The 24,276-nt window shown below is 39.0% G+C and overlaps 1 protein-coding gene and 1 long non-coding RNA gene across 2 annotated transcripts; both read left to right on the top strand.

Moving 5' to 3' along the window:
• The first annotated feature begins 10,194 nt into the window (after positions 1–10,194).
• Positions 10,195–11,790, top strand: LOC135461377 (kallikrein 1-related peptidase b3-like). Its single transcript, XM_064738441.1, has 3 exons — positions 10,195–10,285; positions 11,194–11,365; positions 11,643–11,790. The coding sequence occupies exons 1-3, from the start codon at positions 10,213–10,215 to the stop codon at positions 11,788–11,790; spliced, it is 393 nt and encodes a 130-aa protein (XP_064594511.1). The 5' UTR covers positions 10,195–10,212.
• Positions 11,791–12,506: 716 nt separating this feature from the next.
• LOC135468204 (uncharacterized) lies at positions 12,507–16,121 on the top strand. The gene is made up of 3 exons (XR_010444213.1): positions 12,507–12,676; positions 14,974–15,110; positions 15,741–16,121. It is a non-coding gene; the product is annotated as an uncharacterized LOC135468204 (long non-coding RNA).
• The last annotated feature ends 8,155 nt before the right edge of the window (positions 16,122–24,276 follow it).

Below are 24,276 nucleotides of genomic sequence, written 5' to 3'. Positions count from 1 at the left end.
ATAAAAGTTGTGTGACAATGATATGAGATTTTGCTAGTACCTGTTGTAACTGGTTTTTATTTGTGAAGTTTATAGGTCCATGTACTGGGTGACTATTGTGTGACCAGTTGTCTCAACCTGTCAATCACAGATGGTAAATACTGTTGCGGAATTTAAGGAAGTAATGAATTTTCACGGAAGTTTTGTTAAGATCGTTATCTGAGGCCATACTAATTAATTTACAAAGTCAATATTTTGACAATATAGCGTTCATTTATTCTCGTAGGAAGTTTTAAACTTACGTTTATCTGTTTCATGGACGAGTGATGTTGTTGTTGTTGTAGTATCGGCGTTCCTACATATTTGGGATAATTATAAGTATTTTTCAGTAATGTAATGATGATAATGTAGAAGTTACGAAATTCTATGCCATTGCATTATCTGGAAGTATTTACCTTCTATTTTCGTTCCTGTTTCACACATAAAATATGATATGCATTGTCCTCAGTTCAACCTCGAAAGCAGAAGTTTGTGTTGCTGCCATTTTTGTACATTTATGGTCATTAGGGTGTCTGTAGAACCCGCACTTACAGGCTTTTAGAAAGCGGACCAGGATTTTCCCACCACAGTTTGAAAAGGAATTTATCATTTAATACCCTTGTGTGGAAATTGCTTATACTTTTTGAGTAATATGGATAAAAATATGGACTTTTCAGACACTGACATTTACATTTTGACTTCAAAACAAAGCCATTATGTTGGAGTTCTTGGTTGCGATCGCGATGACGTCATCGTGTCATCTGTGTTTACAAACTGTCAAAAATGTCTCTTGTGACCAATCAGAGTCTCCTGATTCGGTTCATGGCTCCTCCCACACCATGTGGAAATGTATAAATAGGCGGATTTTCCAGCGTCTGCAGATGGCCTTGGAATTTGCCGAGAGTAGTCACCAAATTGCTGATAATCATTCGCAGTAAGTAGCTATTTCATTAAGAGTGGGAAAATTCTTGTACCGTCAATTGGGAAATAGTCCCAGTGTCAGGAAAAGTGTTTTGTGATCCAGTTTGGGAATTCAGAGACAGTTGACACTTGGTCCCAGGAAGCCGGGAATAGTGTCAAAAATCTGGGAATTTTCCCAGTCCCAAAATTCTGGGACTCATCAGTCTCACGATACCTAAGAATCCAGCTCCAGGCTCAAACAAGTGGAACTTGTCTGAGATATCAAAAGTGGACCACAGAGACTATATACCAGAGTAAATCAACTGAACTTTGGTACCATAATTTGAAGCAGGAGTCTCATGAGACTTTTCCCAGTCCCAAAATTCTGGGACCCTCCAGTCTCACGAAACCTGGGAATCCAGCTCCAGTGCCATGCAAGTAGAAATTATCTGAGATATCAAAAGTGGACCACAGTGGACTATATACCAGAATAAATCAACTGAACTTTGGCATCATAATTTGAGACAAGAGTCTTGTGAGACTTTGCCTCATATGACACTCATCTGGGACTCTGTCCCATATGACACTTAACTGAAACTCTGTATCATATGACACTTAACTGAGACTCTGTATCATATGACACTCAACTGTTTGGTACTTGTTGTCAACTGCTGATGCCTCCCTCGTCATAATAAACATTCATCATCTGATTCACTGAAAATCTGTTGTTGGAGAACTTTCATTTCGTAGACGAATTTCAAATCTCATGCGTAAGTCATACTGGACAATAGCCCGAGTTCAGGAATGTTATGAAATCGGATCCAAATAGTAGCGGCGTCTCCGAGTTCAGGGGAAAGAATCCTGATTCGTTTGTTCATTTAACAAGCTTCGCTCGGCACGTTAAATATCAAACAGGATGAAAGTGATTGAATGGTGTCGCACTCATAGGTACCTGCATGCTTGAGAAGACATCATAAGAAACAAGGAGCACATAAGACAAATACCAACAACATCTGAACCGCTACAATACTATTTTACCATGTGCATGCATTTAGAATGCTCCGTCATAAGAACAGTATGTTTCAGAAGATCTGTAACCTGTATAGTAACTGTAACACAGATTAATGTCCTTGTGAAATGCTGTATCTCAGTGTATGTAACCCCTGTAAATGTGTGTTTAAGCTAAATACACAGATTTATAACTGGATACAGTTAGTAATGTCATTACATACCAGTAATATTACATGAGTCTAAGATAATGTGTAATGCCATTGTCTATGGTAAGACAGTCACTCATCACTAACTAAAATGTGAAACTGAATGAGCTTGGTAGTCGACTTTATTGAGAGCAGGAGTTCAGCATAGTACGAGCATGGCGCGTGTCAGCTAGAAATTATAAAGACTGCGAGAGGGAATAGGGATCTATGTGAGAGTCTGACTAGATTGATCTGCCTGTAAATACAGTACTTGTATAAATGTGTAATAGGAAAGTCCGTGTCCGCAAGGTGAATCTGTATTTTAGTGTACCCGGCGGCCCACACGAACCGACCGACTCAAGTGTTGTACGGTGATTTCCTCTAACGCTGTAACTAAAAGGAATATACTCCTATTTGTAGGAATGTACACGTGTAAATTTCATGTAGTTTTCTCCCTAAGATCACCGTTCACCTGTGTATGTCAAGTTTTGCGAGTGTCTCATACACAGACGTGTTAAAGTTCTAATTAAAGTTAGCCTTTATGCAAACGATAAGTACGTCACATACATTCGTGTGCCATCGAGCGCGCCTTGCTTGTTATTATTAGCTTTTTGCATGTTGTGGTAAAACTAGCCTCATAAAAGTTGATTTGGTAATGACATTAATGGTTTCCTGCAGATAGCAGACACAAATGTAGCGTTAAACTTCTGTTAATAGTTTGAATTCGATATTTTCATCTATCGCTAACCATGCAGTTGTGGGTGTTTAAATGTATTGTAGCCCGTTAGAAACGTATGCCCAGAGTTCTTAGATAGGCCTACGTGATTTCGTCTAACGCTGTAACTAATAGGGATGAACTCCTATTTGCAGAGTTCTTACATGTCCTGTAGTTGGTGTTCCCGCAATCAAACACATCCACTTCATTGATTCATGACCCGGGGTTACATCTAACTGAAGCGAAAAAATGTAGGCCCCTACTTAAGCAGACTGACATCAACCCCTGGCTTGAAGATGAAGTCAGATCTCATGTGCTTGTAAAAGGGCGGTGGTCTACTACGTTTTCCTTCAGCGTGTATGACGACGAGGATTTATTTGGTGTGTTTACATATACTGTGCCTTCTTGTACCACTGAAGTGTCTTGGTGAAGACACGAGACATGGCAACCCACCAAGTCACATTATACAGACATCTGATCCTATCAGTCATGTTTTCTTACTCTAACCTCTCTGCTGAGGGCGAAGCGACCGTCAACTCGTGTAAGAGAAAAATAATTTTTGAGTATGACGTTAAAAAACAATCGAATAAATGTTTTCATAAATAAGAAAAAGCACCATGTTTAGGCAAAAAGACAGACATGTAAGGTTACAGATAAAGTATGAAAACAAATTTTCCCTTGCAAACAGCTTATCACTTCCACCTCATATAAGGGGACATTTGCATTGGCTTCTACTTGATTAGGAGATGCAATGGTAAAGACGCATTTATTTCCGATGGAAACGGGCTGAACACTTCGCACAGTCCCGGCAAAAACAGAGCCTCTTCTCGAAGGCAAGGTCTGAATGCATAGAAATATGAACCATTACTGTCTGATTGAACAGGAATATCACATGTGGCACTGGTCACCATTTCTGTCTCATCTGCCTGGCATACAGCTGCAGTGAAGAAATGAATGTGATTTAGATTAAATAAATGATTGACTGAATTATTGATTCATTCATTCATTGCGCCAGATATGGATATCATAAGTATTCACTGACTTACAATGATGGTCGCGTAACAACGGTGAAGCATATGTGATGAATACCAACCTGAATTTAACACATTATAGGACTGTAACAAATGTTTACACTATTATTTGTAAAATAAAAAGTGGGAATCACTGTGTGTTTACGATTTCTCTACATCACACATCTGCTGGAAATCAGCCATGACGAGCACCTGAGGCAGAGCTTTTTAAATTCACATACCAGTAGCGCCTGCGGCTCTGTTTACTATCTTTTGTCGAGATGCCAATGTGTTTTAAGCTTAAGAACAAAGCGATTTGTCACCATTACAAATAAGATTTATCGTTGACTGGGCAATGATATACCATCCACTTACAACTATTTCTATTTCCACTGATAAGCTTCATAAAGCAGAGTATTGTAGTAGCTCCAACAAAAGATACAAGGCAATGCATGATTTAATATTTCGGTTTTATTTGGACCATTTTCTAGAATAAATGAAATTATAAGAGAAGGCATATATATACACACAGGGGGTGGGTGACAGTACAGTATAAAAGACAGTTGGATATCTACTAGGCTGTGAAAACACGGAATTACGTACAACTGGTAAATGGTCAGGAGATGAATTAAAACTGAAAAAAACAACAATACATGATGGATGGCAACAGTATTAAAGACACATGTGATGGCCATCCCATTGTGACTTCGTCAATTTGTTGGTAAAGCTGGCCGTTGCATGATATTGGGTTTTTCGCTCAGGAAGAAGTGAGAAACTTTTTAAGAGTTCGTTTCTTTAACTTTGTTTTTCAAGCCCCATTTCAGATTCTATTGATAGCCCGCCTAAAGATGAGACGAGACGGACAGCCAGCCAAGATGAGATGAGATGGACAGCCGAGATGAGATGGGCAGACAAGATGAGCTGAGATGAGATTGACAACCGCCATTTCTTTCTTTATTTATTTTTTAAATTCTTGATTACTTAATTATAGGTTCATACACTAAACATAAAATTAATGCTTCTTGAATATTTCCATTTAGTAAATGTGAGTTGATTACTATCTTCTAAGACTTCATAAAAGTAAACCTAAACTTAATGCTTCTAGTTTCATTAGTTCTGATCAGGGATTGTATTTTGGAGTGTTGGTGAAGGGAATTTATTCAGATATGCCCGGATGGACAACCAACAATTAGCAATAACATAACCAAACACTTCACCCAAGAATTAGAATTAGTTATAGGCAAGTATGTTGCAGACAGTGTGTGTATCATCTGAAGTCTATTATTGGACTTCTGATACCACAGGAGGGAAATGTCAAATCCTTTACCAATACTCAGTTTTTTATTACAGCCACATATGCAGACATTCCATTGGGCTTTTTATTTTGTTGCATAAGCACTGATATCATGTTGCATCTGTACACTAGCTTAGGTTCATCGATATTTTCTTTTGTCTAGCCACTTGGCAAACTGGACAACAAAAACCACCCTGGGAAGTGGGAACCCCACCATAAGGTTTAAAACTGTCGACGTTTGCGAGTGTGGGTCAGAGGTGTGTATCCCCTGAAGTCTATTATGTGACTTGTGATACCACTAATCCTGGTGTGATTTTGTTTTTTACAGTCCATTGGAAAAGATCGCCCGATGAATGACGATTTGGTTAGGGTCTTTGTATCATACGCCAGGATGATCGTCGCAAATTGAAATATTCAAAATGTCCTTACAACTTTCTATGAAATTGTTGATTAATCTCAAATATAACATTTCATTAAATACCTCATCAATACATCAAAGGTAATGTTTCATGCATCTTACTTCATTCCTTTTTTGACTGGGAATATGCTTTTTCCTAGAAAAGTTTCAGTTTCTGCCGGTATACCGCCCACATTTCCAGACCCCGGGGCCAGCAAAATGACCAAAATAACTTTTTATTTTTAAATAAAATTCTAATAAATTTTTGATTACTTCTTCTAAATAGCCAATAAATGTTAAGTAACGTTGATTACTAATGTAACTTTTAATGGATGCCATTTTAAGGCTTCTTGTATAATATGAGTGACCGTCACTGAGTGACCGTTTAATGTATACCAGCCCCATAGCAGCAAAACCCATGGGTCGTTTATCTCGTCATCTGCTTGTTTCAGTCATTCCCATATTCACAGACGCCTTGTCACCTCAGAATTATCAACGCAAGTGGAATAAGAAAAGTTATTGCTTTTTAATTCTTAAAATTACCGCCGCAGAATTATCACTGATTTCCCGTGTATGCTGAGGAACAGACCTGTAGAGGTGCCCGAGTATATAAGGTAATCTAACCTGATACGTTTCTTTCACAAGCAGGGAAAGAGGCAATGAACAACAGTCGTAAGAGCTCTTCGGCGCCTTAATATATATGCGTTCCCCTATCACGTTCTGCAACCGTTCCATCGTGTTCCGTGACCGTCCCATCGTGTATTTTCTTTATATGTGAATGTGTTTAATTTGTTTTTATTTCTATGTTTAAAATTAGATTTATTTTTTAAATTCTTGAATACTTAATGGTAGCTGCATAAAATTAAACATAAAGTAGATGTCTTTAATATTTATAATATTTTTATTCCATGAATCTGTGTTGATAATTTGTTATAGCTTCGGTCCTTCGCTCTTAAACAGTGGACAACTCCCGTCTGCTGTGCATTATTTGGGAGATTCGAACACGGCAATCTACGTTTTATTTCTTAATTAGCTGCCTTTTTGTCCATATAATTTACACAGCACAACAACCAACCCATCAAAATAATATCTACAACACATGTAATACTGAGACAATATGAAGACTATACACTAACTAAATCCTCCTCTGTATCGGGTTAAGCAATATTTTTCCTCACCATACCTGTTCAAATTCCTTACCTTCGTCTTAGAGAGGGGGCCTCCGTGGCCTAGCGGTTAGCGTGTTTAGTCCAGCAGAATGACTCAGAAGTCTCTCATCAATATGACGGTTGTGATGTCCCTGCAGCTCGTGCTGGCTTCCGTCGGAAAGTATGCCCGAAACCTGTGGACCTTGTTTTATATTAACTGGCACCGGCCACCGGCCTGTACTGCTGGAATATGACCAGGGACAGTCTTGAATATTCAACGTAAAAGGATCATCTATTTGTCAGATATTAATTTGGTGAATTTAATTTCCTGAGACAAATGCAATTGCTGTGTGGTATACACGTGAGACGTTGGCCCACGACACTTTCTAGACGGTACACATGCACAGACTAACCATAGATATTCTTCAGATATATGATCTGCTTGGATGTACACCGAAAACCATTACTGACTGAAGTCAGAATCTGAATGAACGATTTTAGGGCCCTACACTCTGTTAAATTAATCTGTTAATTTTAACAGAAATTCTGTTCTCTGAATGATGCTAGAGTGTATTCTGTTATTGTAACATACTACTCTGTCATATTCAACATAATGTGAATGCAACTGAATCTTTATGTTGAGTTGACCGGCCCGGATAGCACAGTTGGTAGAGCGTCCGCTTCGGGACCGGTAGATCCAGGATTAATCCTTGATCGAGTCACACCTAAGACTTTAAAAGAGGAAGTTGTAACTTCCTCGCTTGGTGTTCAGCAGGAAGGGGATAGTGCAACGACTGGTTGACCCGTATCAGTATAATGGCTCGGGCGGGGCGGCTTACTTGCCTTCGGTAAGTCGTCTCAGTGAAGCAGCACTAAATAAAAGAGCGGTGGAAATCCGTCCTGCAACAAGGAGGCACATTACACGTACATGCACCCTAATGATTCCTTCGTCGTCATATGACTGAAAAATTGTTGAGTACGACGTTAAACCCCAAGCACTCACTCACTCACTTATGTTGAGTTAATAGAATATGTGTGTTATATGTAATAATCTGTTACAATAACAGAATACATTCCAACATCACTCAGACAACAGAATTTCTGTTGAAATTAACAGATTAATTTTTTTAGTATAGTAGTAAATGTGTCTACATTTCAGAGAATTCATGCGGAATTTTTTATGAACTTATATTTGTTTTATATACTTATACTATACTACTTATGTTTTTTTTTAAAATGTTGGCTCTAAGTATTAAAATAAAAAGGTCTAAGCTACATTGGCTTTAAAAAGCGTTCTTCATAAAGCAACCTTATTAAAAACATTCTTAGAAAGAGGGCGAAAATTTATAAGGAGACAGTAAAAAAAAAATATTTTAGAAAAAATATATCAGAAGATTGTTTACTGTGTTTCTCAGGCTCACGTTTTCAATCAAATCCTAATTTTCGTTCTCTTTCATCAGAAAAACAGTACCAACCGGAGTAGAGAGTAATCATTGTAGTACCAGTAAGGATAGAGAGCGATCATTATCACGTATATGGTAATAAGGTGTAAGTAGAGCACAAGTTTCCGCACTATAATACACATACCGATAACCTTCATCTCTTTATCGCTACAGTACTTGTGGCATATGTTATCTGGAGTTGGCTGGACGGCATGAAGTACAACATTTGAGAACACTAGCCACAGATAAATAAATGAATGAATCAAAAGTTCAATAAATAATTCAAAAAATAATTCAATAATTCAAGTATAAAATCCAGAATTTGTATCTGTTTGACTATGAACATAATCATTAAATTGTATTTGTTTCATACGTTGTGAGCGGCTATTGTGACCAAAATGTTTGAAGGCGTTTATTATAACATTAGTCTACAGAAAGAATAAATAAATACATACATTTATAAATATATAAAGAATATAAAAAATCATTTTGAACCCTCGTTGAATGACCATGGACAGACATTTTGCATTTATCCTTCAATAACCATAAATCATTTCATAGATTTAGATTTTGTGCAAATGGTCATGTTTCATTTCGTACCTTTCAACCAAAACCATTTTATAAATTACGTTGTCTTTACGAATGACATAATTTTGAAGCAGACATTTTGTGGGTGTTGCCTTGGCTCCTTAGGACGTTCTCGGCGTGTTAACTGATTCACTGTAAATTTATCCTCGAATTGAAATATAGTCTCCCTGCAATTTCCTGTTCTTAACGATAAATTTTTACTGTCGGATATTGAATGTCACTAATACAACTTTGCTGAAAAGGCCAATTTCCTGGTTCAACGAAGTTATACAAGATTGTCATTTCTACAAGTATAAATCCATTTCAGGCATTTCAAGAAAACAAACAGAGTTTCAGTGGAATCTTTGAAGATTATATCATAATAGGTTCAAACATTTCCGAACTTGCGTCTAGTAAGTCAACTCAACCACCTGTAGCATTTGTCAGTTGCTATGACGTTGGGGATGTACACATCTATTACGTTATGTCTCATCTCATGACGTCATCATATGCGTAAAATGAACACCATTTTGGATAGATGATTACATCGATGTAAGAAGCTAGTTCATCTTCTGCCATGGCCCAGTTAGCCGACTATTGTGTACCGATGTTAAATTCCATGTAAATAAAATGAACGCAGTTTTCAGTTTCAGCGATATACCACAGTTCATTGACCTCTTTGAATCATAGAACTGTGGCCAGCCTGGAATATCCAAAATTACTATTTTTAACTATTTGAATTAATCTGACTATCTCCTCTCCCAATCTTTATTAATCCAATGGTTAAAGGCCAATAACCGCGAGTAATTCGCCAATTGTAAATAGCCAGTGGTCATTTCTGCAAATTTGCATCCGTATTGACGGCAATGAAATTAGCGTGTGCTCAGATTAGAGGGTTTTATCAGATACAATAAAATATATTGAGAAATATTAAGATATTATAAGAAACAAGCGCATCAGTAACCTTTAAGGACGGCTCGACCCGACACGTGCGCGCGCGATGTATCTAAGATAATATCAACCATATATCATTTTAGAACATCATCGTAGTACTCAGGATAGAACGCCAATCACATGTGTACAGCGTCTATGACACTGGTTATTGGGGGCGTTTTATGGCGTTAATGTTCTTGCCCTCCCCATTGGCACGACTATAAAACCCAGGACGAGTGACCGTCAGCAAAGCAGGACCGGTTGGACTCCGTGGGTGAGTGTGTCTACGTTTAGCATCCTGTATGAAAAGGGTTAATGTTGAGAAGGTCTCAGCCGAGTTGAATGTTTAATTGGAGTCAATCAAACATGAAGTCATCATTGTGGTCTTCAGAAGGAAAGTAATTGTTGGATTACACCCCCTGTATTTACCTTTTCTTTGGAACTGAAATTTTAAAAGACGCAAGGAGAAGAATCCACACGAAGTGAGCAGATCCAGAATTTAATTTATCGATAGATGTCCTTATTTTTGCTCGTTCTTTTCTATTCAGATTTTGCTGCATCTATAAATCGGCGATACAATTCTTTGGACAAAATGATATCTGGAAAAACCATCCTCGGTTTCTTGGTTATTGTTTGTGGACTTTACGTCACAGATGCGGAACCAGGTATGTGCATTTGAAAAATTCAAATAATTTTCGTTAAGATTCAAGATATAGGTATAATATTATCGTTGAAAAAAAGCGTTACATGCATGAAGTTGTCTCAACGTCCATATGTAAATTCTCCACTGATTTTTCGTTAAGGCTAACTTTCCTCATCGCTTCAACACGAGTTTGAACTAACAGAAATTTTACTTTATTTTCAGAACTAACAGAAAACTTTAGGAGATAACATCATGGCATTGTATTGCAAACAATATATGTTAAATGGAAGTATTAAATGCCACATAAATTAAAAGTTACAGGCTTGAAGAAAAAATCAAAAAATATTTGCTCTCTTAAGAGAAATTTAATCCTTCTTCAATCGGTTAAGGTACAGAACAACACATTGTAGCAGGAAGATATTGTTAAATGTACACATTTAAAGAACACATGTTCTTTAAGTATAAATGAAGAAGGGGCTTCCGTGGCTCAGTTGGTTAGCTACCGCAGCGTAATGACCCAGGAGCCTCTCACCAATGCGGCCGCTGTGAGTTCAAGTCCAGCTCATGCTGGCTTCCTCTCCGGCCGTATGTGGGAAGGTTTTCCAGAAACCTGCGGATGGTCGTGGGCTTTCCCCGGGCTCTGCCCGGTTTCCTCCCACCATAATGCTGGTCGCCGTCGTATAAGTGAAATATTCTTGAGTGCGGCGTAAAACACCAATCAAATAAATAAATAAATAAATAAATGAAAATAAATTTCTATTTGGATACCTGGGATCTGATACTTTTCAGACATGCAAAGGTAGATAATTTAAATGTACGTGGATCAATAAATTTCGTAATTCATTAAGAAGAAAAAAAAGCTTTTTCAACCCGAGAGCTATTCCAGATCACGAATTTACTAAATATTTTGTTACTTTCGGATTTGTGCAGTGTTAAACCGAGTTCGCCGCCTGATAAACGGCCAGGCGGAGCCTAACGGTCAGCCATGGATGACTGTGTTAGCCTACAAGAACACTCAGCCAATGGATGAGCGTCCTTACCTGGTCGTCTGTGGATCTGTTCTCATTGACGAATCACACGTCCTCATCACGGCACATTGCTTGTAAGTTCATCTGTTGTCAGTCATTAGAGTGACCTTTTGACCTTTCCGCTCAATGGCTACTCGGGTCCAAGCTAGTTTGATCGTTCTTCTCTTGTACATGCAATACATGGATATACTACGCTGTCTGTTTCACTGTAAATCGTCATCGCAAAGGCGGGAAAACAATATATATGGGATGTTGCTCAGTGAACGTTGAATACTATAATATGTTTTTGCATTTAAAATGATTTGATGCTTGTCTTTTGAAATTTGAACGAGGTCTGGTCTTCTGTTTTAGCGACGAAAACATAGTACCGAAAAGGGAGGGATCGACACTCTTCGTTGTTCTGGGTCTTAAAGACAACTCTTGGGGGGCTACAAACGATGTACAAGAATTCGCCCTGGACGATGTCCAAGCATCTGTTACAGTGCTAAGATATTTATGAAAAAGTCAAATATTTATGTCATTGCGCATTTCCCATGCTCACGTTTGTTGGCACTTCAGATGTGTTACCATATAGACGTTACAACAGGCCCAAGGTTACAAAATTGTCTTGTAGGCTTACAAATTAGTCTTAACGCCAAAACAATTGACTGTGATAAAATTTGGAGTTACCTTAAAATTTTTTACTTTTGTCCTGTACCTTTCAAAAATTGCCTTTGACTTTCAAGACAAAATAGAAAGACTTAACGTTTATGTTCAGGAGTTATTGACTGAGTCCGATTTAAGTATGTGATGTAACAACGGCGTCTTGAGGCTTAGAATCTGTTTCACATTTCTGGGTTTAGCCTAAAATTACAATCCAAATTAAACTCTTGAATATATTCATTAAATCGATATGTTTTGTCTTCTTATTTTCTCCTGTCTTAGTACAAATCAATCAGTTTTTAGCATTCACCTTCAAATATTTCGCTTTGTAAAGACGATCAAAGTTTTGGGCATAGCCCAAAAATACTTCATTGTGCAACGAGCCCCTTATTTTATCTGTTTTAAGAGTGCAGTCACATGGAGCGCATGCGGGCAAACTGGTTAAGAATTAAACGTTGGTCAACTTTCAACTGCTTTTCAACTGCTTTGTAAGACGGACCTCCAAAAATAACCCTTCCTCCAGAATGGCTGATCAATAATAAAAGGTGAAAACTGTGTTGCGTTCCAGAACCCAAACTACGAAGTTCAGGATGTCTTTGAGAACGACATAGCTGTGATTACCTTGGCTCAGCCCTGCGTCCTCAATAATGCTGTACAAACCATTCCTCTGCCGCCCAGGCAACTGCGATTGAGAAAGCTGAAGAATTGCCGGTTCTACGGTTGGGGTGTCACAGGGGAGCCCGGTAAGTACATCTCCAGTCGAGAAAAAAAAATAGTTAAAGAGGCTATATATCAGAGATTTCAATAAATGTCAGACTGGCACCTGTATTATTTACAGTGTAAAGGTGATTCTAAAGTTTGAAAAGTCATAGTGCGAGCCGCTTCATAAATTTTAGGAATTTCATTACCGGAGGTAAATGGTAACATGTGGACGAGACTGATGTTAAATTTGTTAAAGGTAATTGCTAACGCTATTATAAAATAATTGACAAAATTTTACTGGATTTGCGCTGGTTCATATTTTGCCCAGAAATCTCAGGTATAGCCTTTTTTACAGCTATAGTTGTATTGAAGTTCAAGTGCGCGAAATGAAAACGTCGATGATAGGGATCATAAAGCGCCGAATAAATAAGAAAAGTAACTGTGAAGAAATTCATTTTGACAATCTCAATATCTCGACTTTAATTAAGTCATCCTCAGGAGAATTGTGGCAAGCTAAATATACATGTATACAGTAGACTCCCAGAAAAGCATAAGTAGCAAACATGTCTATTAAGATAAGCCTGGTAATAACCATTTATGATGTGGTTTTAGTGTCAGTGAGACAGATTTGGCAGTATATAACGATGAATGGATTAATATGACATAACAGGCGGCGTCAGTTTAACAGTTAATTGTCAATAAAGTGGATAATAAACATTGAAAAGGTCAGTAATCTGTTAAGGGTATACTACAGTTTTGTTGCAATAAAATGCCCAGTTTGCAAATTTGGCCGCCCTCTAATATATACCACAGAAAAGTTAAACTTTGCGTAAGAAATGAGTGGGAGTATTACGGTTTGCTCCCATTGTGTAAATGGGAATGATCCACGACGTGTCACGATGATGGTCAAAACACACCTATACTGTGCAGGCGTTTTTTGTGGCATGCACTTGAATCTGGTTAGGGTATACATGTGCGTTCAATTTATTTATTTATTTGATTGGTGTTTTGCGCCGTATTCAAAAATATTTTACTTATACGACGGCAGTCAGCATTATGGTGGGAAGAAGCCGGGTAGAGCCCGAGGGAAACCCACGACCATCAGCGAGTTAACCCTCTCGACCACGGAGGCCCCTATTCGCATTCAAGCTGGTCATTCAGTTTTCATACATTTGACGTATTGAACCATGGTTAAAAGCTATCCATATATCGTTTCCTTCACTAGATGTCTCATGGACATTGGTAAACTGTTTCTATAATTAAAACTACTGAATATTAATATAGCTATTGCTCATTTATATATCGAATATCATACGATACCTTTTTTAAATAGAATATACCTGTCCAAGCAGGTAGAGAGTAATCCTCAAATGAAGACATGCATAGCAGCAAACAGCCGACTTAGCACATACTGGATTGTACATTGGCCGGATTTAGTACCTTTCTCGTCGTTTAAGCTGCAATCAAACGAGAACTTACTTCTTTCGATGCTTATTTTTTCCCCTGTGGTTTAACGGGAATTTTAAAACTTAACGTCGCGGTGTATCCTATAGGGCATACCGGGCCCATGGTCAGTATATTTATTGCGCCTAAGTGACATACTCCTTACAGGGCATATGTCGCTCTGTACGCTCTCTTTACACTACTGCCACGACTAGACAAGCTTGACCTTTGTAGCCTGTGTGGCGCACGTATATGGGCTTGTGATAGGATTAGGCTCACCACTGCATGGTGTCCTCGCCAGGAACTGTTTAATCGGCATTAATACTAAAATAGTTCAGGTGTTGGGTTAGAATCATTAATTTTTAGAATACTTTAGATAAAGAGAATGCAGGTGTGTTTTGTATAACACATGGTTCAGACAGAGTTTTTATGTTCCCTGACATCACTTTCTGCCTCATCACTGTGGACCAACGCGGCTACAAAGCGCTGTTCAAGATTTCTGTGCAAAATTTGCTTGTGGCGGCAGTGATGTAAAGTGAACGTACGTGGAGATCGACACCCGCGGTGTGAGGAGTATGTCCGTGCTTTTGCTTTTGATTGGGGAGCCTTTCCCGCATAAAATAAATCGGGCCGCAGCTTTCTAGTCTATTCCTATACCTTTCTAGTCTCCTACCTTTGCGAAGCCGTTTAGTGAACGATGTAATGTAATGTCTGTTACTCATACATATAGCAATGATAAATCCAGCTTGGACCCGAGCGGCCACTGCATGCACGTTAAATGTTACCCAATAAGGTCTTTTTAACTGCTGAGTTATATTGGCTGACATCCTGACGCGATTGTTTCATCAGATCTACAGTACAATTACAGTTAACCATGCGTTCTCCTCTCTCACAGTCACAGACGAGGTGTTCAGCCAATTCCTGAGAAGCGCGGAGCTCAGCATCGTAAAAGCCAGGGTATGCCAGCGAAGTTTCTTCGGGTTTCTGTCTGATGATCATATCTGTGCTGAAGGAACTTCCTACCCTTGCTTTGTAAGTAGTAGTTTCTAACCTCCCCTCATCCCATGCTACAGTCAAAAAACCACTATCTGGCTTTCTCATGAACCATTCTGATGAAAATATAGTACTTATAACGTGTTTGGTTAAAAGCAAAGAAAGTACTAACATGCAGTATAGGGCTATATCAGACGAAAAACCATTAGACGCTGTCCTGGGAAATAGGTCAATTTTCTTTAATGGACTTGTTCCAAATGCATGATTAAATGCTTTGCTGGAATTTGTACATTTAGCTGTGACGGAGATCTTGCGCTGTCCGAGTGCATGCCCTGTATTTAAGGATGTGACATCATTTAACAGAGTACTTCTCCTTATTTCTGAGACACTTCTTCATCACGTTCACCAAACAATCGATTAGCGCAAACCCAGGCGGTCGAATGTTTGGCTGTTATATTAGAATAGCCCAAATAGTTACTATTTACAAAATGCCAGCCTCATGATCTGTGCACGTGTTATTGTTCACGTGCTGTTGTTTTTTTTTTTTTTTGAAATTCATCATATACAGTCGAGGGCGACCACGCTATAGTGTATCTATCTCTTGCGAAGGTTTGGGGTGTCGTACAATGCAGTTTTATTATATCGTTTCATTGCGTCTTCTGTCTGCAGGGTGACAGCGGTTCTCCACTGATATGTGACTTCAGGAAGAAGACTTACATCGTCGGGCTGAATTCTTTCCGCCGTAGTGGTCCTTGTGACTTGGAGGGAAGACCCCAAGTCTACACCCGAATCTCCACATTCCTGGATTTCATTGAGAGTAACACCAGTGACTAAAATGTGATCAAAAATCCAGGACTGTGTGTGTGTGTGCACTGTATAAGCCTATTCGTTTTAATTAGATTCGACATTAGAGGCTCCATTATACAGAATAAACATAAATCAGCTGCTTAAAATCAGCTACAGTATTTGAATTAAACTTACAGTATATCCTTTGGTTTTGTGATCAGCGCAGGTCATTTGCACATCTTAAGTTCTCGTGGTACACTGCTTAGAATACATATAAAGGTAACCTTGCATTATATTTACTTTTGAGAGTTCTCAAGGTTTTTTTTGCGAACCTTTACAACATGGCTTGAACTTAACATGAAAGACTCTTTAATCTTGAACGAAAATCCATTTACTGTTTAATTGTCTTCACAAGTGTCAGAATGTCTGCGGAATTTTATGGACTCTTCAAGTAAGGCATGCAACGAAGGTTCTCTGTAAAGCCATTCAGGTCAGTTCGTAACTATTGGTACGATGTGCGGGCGTTTGTTGGTTGTATTTACACAATTTTTTAAAATGTGCGCTGTTACTTATATGTAAGTACAAAAGGTGTTTTAAGGATTATGAAATTCTGTGTGTCGTAGATAATGAGTTGAGCAGTAATTAATTGGGATAGACTATGATCACGGTGTAATGCAGATATCCTACATGTTAGTTCTGAATTGTATTGTCCAGGAATAAAATGGTTTACCTGGAAATATTTCATACCGTCTTCCCATCTGATATAAAAATGATTGCTCACCGCCATTTTCCACAAGACACGTTTGTATTGCAGAGAGGCTGGCAATATGATGGCCTGAATAGCAACGTTCTGATAATTTTACCATCCTGAACCGGAGTCTATCTGACATGAGCAATGATCTGTCATTTTTACTACTCATATAAGCTTGTATCTGATAGGCTTTTTGCCTGATTGTCAGAATCTTAGCAGTGTATTTTACCACAGAAAAGAACTTTCCATTATAAACAATACTTCGAACAGTTCTTGCTCAGATCACAGCTAGATTAAATTCCAAACAAATCTGAATCTCCAGCAAATCTTGATTTTCTGCTGATGACGAGGATTTGCTTTGTATATTCATATATTCATCAAAGAGACGGTATCAAATGGACAAAAATCAGAACAAATCAAATGAAATTTTACCGTTCAGGGTCAAGTTTACATTGGGTCACATCATGATATATACATTGCTGCCATGGTTGCTCATAGAACGAATCAAGGCGAAATTCTGCGAAGCTGATAGCATTTTCTTATTTCTGTTACGGGGCAAGCTGGCAAGTAAGAGGTTCGCATGTAAGATGTGATTCCAATTATCAGCACGTTTCCGGCACCATATACTGATAACAAATTGGATGGTGGTGTGTTTCCCCCGGACTCCTGCCCGGTTTCCAGTTACCATAATGCTGGCTGAGGTCGTATAAGAAAATTCTTTAGTATGGCGTAAAACACCAACCAAAAAAAATAATACATGAAACAATTGGAAATGTGTAATAAAACTGTGGTCGTCCAGTTAGTATATATACCTGCCTATAAAAAAAATTTGTATACAGTACTGAAGTCCCAAGCCGATGATTTCTGTTTTATAATCGGAAGCTGCAAAAACCTGCTCGTGAACTGCAGGGGGCGCTCTCTGGCGCATGTCTAGACCATTAATTAGTACTTAACTTTAACCCACTGATTTAAGCATGGAGCAGAATCTGTTCTACCTCCATGGTTTAAGATAGCTTGTTGGACGCTTACTGTTGCGGGGGCCTCCGTGACTCAGTTGTTTAGCGAGCTACCGCAGCGTACTAACCCAGGAGCCTTTCACCCATGCGGTCGCTCTCAGTTCAAGCGCAGCTCATGCTAACGTCCTCTCCGGCTCTACGTGGGAAGGTCCTCAGCAACCTGCGGATGGTCGTGGGTTTCCCCCGGGATCTGGCCGGTTTCCTCCCACCATAATGCTGGCCGCCGTCATATAAGTGAAATATTCTTGAGTACGGCGTAAAACACCAATCAAATAAATAGATTTTACTCTTGCTGACGCAAACGATTCTGTCCCCCCCCCCCCAACCCCCTACTTTAAAATACACATGTCAACTACAGAAACGGAGAGATTTTCTACAAATTGTACTGTTATGAGTTATCGACAGATACACATGGGAAGAGCCAAGCTTGAAATATGATTTCTATCGATGGCCAGCTTGACCACATATTTCAACAAAACTCCCTCTTCAATGCCAAGCTTTGATTTTGTTAAGGCAGTGAGGTATGTTGCAAGGTGGTGTGATGCCCCATGTCCTGTGCTTGGATCAATTTTCACGATCTGTTAACCTAAAAGACGTTATATGCACAAGTGAAACAATGCGTTACAATATTATTCATACTGAAGGACATAAGTCTTCAAACCAGAATTGGGGCCTTCGTGACTCAGTTGGTTAGCGTGTTGGCCCAGCTCATACTGGCTTCCTCCCCGGCCGTACGTGGGAAGGTCTGCAGCAACCTGCGGATTGTCGTGGGTTTCCTCCCACCATAATGTTGGCCGCCGTCGTACAAGTGAAATAGTCTTGAGTACGGCGTAAAACACCAATCAAATAAATAAATAAATTAAACTAAAATTACATCCAAACGTGAAACATGTTTAAACACTTTTTTATCTGTGAAGCTGTAAAAAAAAATCTATTATAACTGATAGAAGAGCTACCCAAAATAACATGCATTGCAAAAATCGCGAAAAAATCACTTGCACTAAATTTATTCGCTATTCCTCTCTTAAAAATACAGCAACAGATATCTCTTTAAGCGTGCGTGCGTGCTTGGGGTTTAACGTCGTACTCAACAATTTTTCAGTCATATAACGACGAAGGAATCATTAGTGTGCATGTACGTGTAATGTGCCTCCTTGTTGCAGGACGAATTTCCACCGCTCTTTTATTTAATGCTGCTTCACTGAGACGACTTACCGAAGGCAAGTAAGCCGCCCCGCCCGAGCCATTATACTGATACGGGTCAACCAGTCGTTGCACTATCCCCTTCATCCTGAAGTTACAACTTCTTCTTTTAAAGTCTTAGGTGTGACTCGATCAAGGATTGATCCTTGATCTACCGGTCCCGAAGCGGACGCTCTACCAACTGTGCTATCCGGGCCGGTCATCTCTTTAAGCTGCAGTTTACGCTCCAGGTTTTCGGAGATACAGTATCAAAAACTTTCAGCTTCCTAGCATCAACTTACAAAAATCCTACAAAATACTACCTACTATTTCAAAGAGCATTAAATTTCAACAACCTGGCTGCAAGTACAGATACAGATGAAGCTAACCTTATGTACCGTTTCCATGGGGACATGTATCGATTTTCATTAAAACAAATGCCAGGATTAGCATCAACCAATAACATAGATTATGAATATCAGGAATATGATTATTAGTTAGCAAGACTGAGACATTTACCAGGCAATAAGTTATCCACTGAATGTTCCATTATGATTTTATTGGATTTATTTATTTGATTGGTGTTTACGCCGTAGTCAAGAATATCTCACTTATACGACGGTGGCCAGCATTATGGTTGGAGGAAACCAGGCAGAGGTTTCATTATGAAGAAATGCCTAAGTCTAAGCTGTATGGAGGAATCGTCACGAGGCTTTTCACAAATGGGGTTATGATTCCTGCTGTAGGTTCTCATCGGTTGACTCGTTATTTCAACTCTGGCTCTTGCCGATTTTAGTACTTTTACATTAAATATTTCTTGGGGATATCTTCTAGGGATATATAGGTAAATAATTTTTTCGAACAGGGTAAACAGATGTTGAGGTACTAAAATTACTAAAAAATAATCCTGTAGCAAAGAAAAATTTAATAGATAATTGATATTCACGCTTTATTGCCATTTATTTGCATGTTTGGGTGTACACTGATACAGCATTTGGGTTGAAGAGAAACAATCGTGATGATAAAATGAAAGAACAAAAACATTTGAATGCTTCACACCTATGTAACAGTTTTTGATTGGCTGAAATAATTATAAATGTACAGCAAAGTACTGAACTGTTTTCGGATTGAAAATCCCATTTAGCAGATGATAATATTAATCTATGCAAATAGCTGTGAGAAAAGATGCAGAAAGTTAACTTACTTGACTCAAAAATGATAATTTCGCATCACGTACTACATTATTGTGAGGATATGAATGGTATGAAATTCTCCCTTGTAAACTGTTCATCTATAATATATTGATCAAACTTGTGAAAAGATTCTTTATCTCTTTCTTGTCAGTCATATAACCAACTTTTCATACGTTTGATCTGTTTATCTGGCGTAGTTTTCATCCATCTACACTATGCTCTGACGTGTTCATTGGATTCTTTCTTTGTACACTCTTGCTCCACGTTCACCAGTGGCGTACTCCTTCTTGTGTACCATCGAATGGTCTGTGGTACCGTATCTCGCCTCTCAGTGTCTCTCCCTCTATATCTCTCTGTCTCTCTAACATACATGTACCCACTGCCCTGCAGTTATGTCATCTCTGGACACTCCCTCTCTCTCTCTAAGATCTCTAGATAGGCTATAGGCCTATCTACTCTACTGCTTGCGTACCACCGATGGCCTGGGGTGCAGTCTGTCGTCCCCCTCATCCTTTCCCTTACCCCTCTCTTCCGCTTTCTCTAACACATCTGTCCATTACTCGCCAGCCTAGACCGACGGTTCCTGGAGGCCCGCTCCATCTTCTCCTCAAGTCGCTCCTTGTGGATCCTTCGGTGCTCCTCATCGGCTTTTTGTTTCTTCACCACGGCTTGGCGTTGTTTTGCCGAAACAATCCGAGCTTTCCTCTTCACTCTAGACAACTTCTGTCTTCTGAGCATCGTCGCCTTGTTCATCCTGTTGTTAAGATTTTCCCTGATCTTCTCTCGCTCTTGTTTCAGCTCAATCGGCTCCAAAAGCCGAGGTTTTCCCGATGGATAGGGATTGCCATCCAAAGATACGTAGAAAGCAACACTGCCATTCTTTTTTTCTCGTAGTGTCTCACATTTCAAGAGACCTTCTTCCTTCAGCTCTTTCAGAACCTCTTCTTCAGTCTTCCTCCTGCGGGGCTCCTCGAGAGCAGGCTGCATTGACAGAGGTAAATAAATGGTCTGGGCCATGGTGACTTCCCGGCTCGACGGCCTTGTCTCCGTGGACAATGGAGCCACCCTTCTGTTCTTCCTTCTGGACTGTACACAACCCATATTGCATGTGTCATGAATTCAGGTCATATGATGCCATAAATGTTGATTCAATGAGACTGTTAACGTTTCTTCACTCACTGTGACTATGTTACACTAAACTGAAGGCACACCTTATCAACGAAGCGCGCGCTCTGATTGTCTCCGTCATGTGAGTCGTTTTGACCAATCAGCCACTGACAAAGATCGCCATCTCACATGGGAAGCTATTATGATGCAAGACGTCGTGATGCGCTATAAACGCGGCAATGGGTTATAATGTTTGCCAACAACGTTACAATAGGAGAGTTTTGAGTTCGAGATCTTTTGCGGCTAAAGGTAAAGACAGTTCTACTGATCATGTGACTTACCAAAATTGTTAAACAACCTTAGTTGACATCAATTTACCTGTCTTACCGTGTCCACAAACGGCCAGCTCTTCAGTCTTTTAAATCCTTCATCTACCCAAAATAACTTGTTCATGTGACACCTATGTTATAGTAAATGTGATCAAAATAGTTGCATAACCAAAAAAGTTTTGACAGGTCACGTGATATAATATGAATTTACCTTCAGAAATAAAAGAGTTCGAACTCGAAACTCTCATATCAATAATCTGCAAAGTCTGCAACATATTCTCAAGTCTGAATGGCTGACTTATCTCTCTCATTGACAGATTAATAAACGGGTGATTTGGCTATTTTTTTTACACAATCATTAGCATATACAAATATACAAGGATGTGTGTCAGGTTAGCTTAGAATCATTCCCAATCTATCTGTTCCAGGACATTGACTGGTGAATTCAATGGTGATAAAAGCCGGTCTTAGGTTTTTCGGGCCATTTTTATAGACAGATGTATCGTGAATTATTTTTGTAAAATTGTTCATGAAAATGCGTTATTTGGGAAGAAGGGCCCTGTCGATTTGTCCGAAATGGCTATAGACAGAGCAATCAACCAATTTTGCCCCGGTCTCCACGTCAGCCCAGTCAGTGGTATTAGGTTCAAGTTATCATGGGATTAACAACAAACAATAATTTCCATAATACATTAGTATCGCGTTGTCTATTTTTAGTAATATCTCTCTACTGTCTAATCAGGCTGGAGCCTGGGGGCACAGTCATGTAAACTTATATAATGGAGTGGCATATATCTCATAATTTATGATCAGGCACTTCTGGTATGACCAGATCGCGATTTGTCCTCACATATAAGCCTGTTCAAGATTATTTGAATATTTATTTCATTGATCGTCCAGATGAAGTATATTTCTTTTACGTATACGTAAATTAATTGAGGGCAGCCAGGTTTAATGGGTGAGTAAAAGCACCGCACATCACGAGGTTTTTAACCCGACAAACATTCTGATGTAAGGCTGCAGCTGCCTCAGAAACATACACGATATATAAATCCTTCCCTTCTCCACAAATCACATAGGCACAGATATCAGAATCCATTAGATCCACTAACTTCACATAATAAAGTACGCAGGTCACTCCGAGGATTATTTACAAGGCAACAGATGTGTGTTGAGAGCTTATATACATGTATATTTATCCTAATAGTGAACTGTTATCCCTATAAAAAGCAAACCAATTCTGTAACTCAAAAGCTGTAACAAGAACAATAGCAGTATCACTAACAATGGTAGTAGCGATACCTTGACCTTGGGCTGGCGAACAGTATTTTACGCTCAGTAAAACACTGACAATTCTTTTTACAAGCTTTTACCCCATGATTTAATTCGGCTTTATGAACGTGTATTGCCCACTTCAACAACAAATCATCCCACCTTCTGGCACGATCATTCACTTCTGTGTTGTTGAGAACAGTGTTTTTGACCCACTCTCTCTCTCTCTCTACCGAAACGGGGTTCAACACGTCGTGAAACTGATAAAAATAAATAAAATTGGTACATTCTTTCAAGTGGTTATTGACCTGGTTGTTCTGCCCAGAGGCATGCTCACACAATCTCTCTACCATACATCTTTCTGCTTTCTCAATGTATATACAGATTTATATCCAAGGCAAGCACACTCGGATAAAGTGAGTACAAACCTCCTATATTTGAAAGGAGTTTGGTCCCGGAATGGCTGGCATACTTTACAGTAAACTACATCTGGATGTAGGACTAAACATCAGTTTACGCCATCAGTAGCCTGCACATTAAAGCTTTGTAAATATCAACTAGGAAATCCTTCGTCTGCATATTGACCGCACGTTTGAACGCTACTCACGACATATTTGGGGTGCAAAGTAGTCTCCCTTCTGTCGGCTTCAATACCAGGGATTTTTCACACTTGATTATTGAGCGTATACCTTGCACGTAATCATGTGGCCTAGTTAAATGCAGGGCTGTCTATAATGCCACGGGTACACAAATAGATAAAGAGGTAAACCGAACTCTCTTTATATGATTCCCCATCAGCGTATATACTCCAACTAGTGTACATTGCCGCACGTGGGAAGGTGCGGGTAGTCGTGGGTTTCCGCCAGACTCTGCCCGGTTTCCTCACGCCATAAAGCTGGCTGCCGTGGTATTAGTGAAATATTCTTGAGTACGGCGTAAAACACCAATCAAATAAACCAAATAAAGGTTGTACATTGATTGGGACCTATATGCAATCATATATCAGCTAATCTGACGTTTCTTTTTATATAGACGATTCCGATGGGATGAATTCGGATAAAGTTAGTATATGTGAACAAAGACTTTGCAGTGAAATGATATGCCTCAGATACAGACCGGAGAAGTGGACGTGTCCACCGTCTGACCACAAGGCATAAATCAATATTCATGTCTATTTTAGCACATACTTTAGCTGGAAATTTCCCAAAAATGTTATTAATTTTTTTTTATTAATTCCTTTCTACAACGGCCAAGATTTCACCCAGGGCTACGCGTGATATGCAGGAAACAAAACAATATTTGAGGTGAATTTTAGGTAAATAAAGAATATTTTCGTACGTGGAATAAAGGGATCTTCAAGTATTAAAAATGCAAATGAAACAGCTCTGTTGCTAACAAAAATAACACATGTTGAATACGCACCCTGTATATTTTAAAATCAGTCCTTTATTTCCATGTTTCACAGGGTATATACTGATACAGTCTTCGAGTTGAAGAGAAACAATCGAGATAACAAAGCAAAAAAGAACATAAACATTTGAATGCTTTATGCAACTGCCTCTGATTCGC

This window comes from Liolophura sinensis, chromosome 1 (assembly GCF_032854445.1).
Source record: "Liolophura sinensis isolate JHLJ2023 chromosome 1, CUHK_Ljap_v2, whole genome shotgun sequence".
Classification (NCBI taxonomy): Eukaryota; Metazoa; Mollusca; class Polyplacophora; order Chitonida; family Chitonidae; genus Liolophura; species Liolophura sinensis.
Note: the sequence above shows the minus strand (reverse complement) of the source record. Positions and strands in the feature narration are given on the sequence as shown.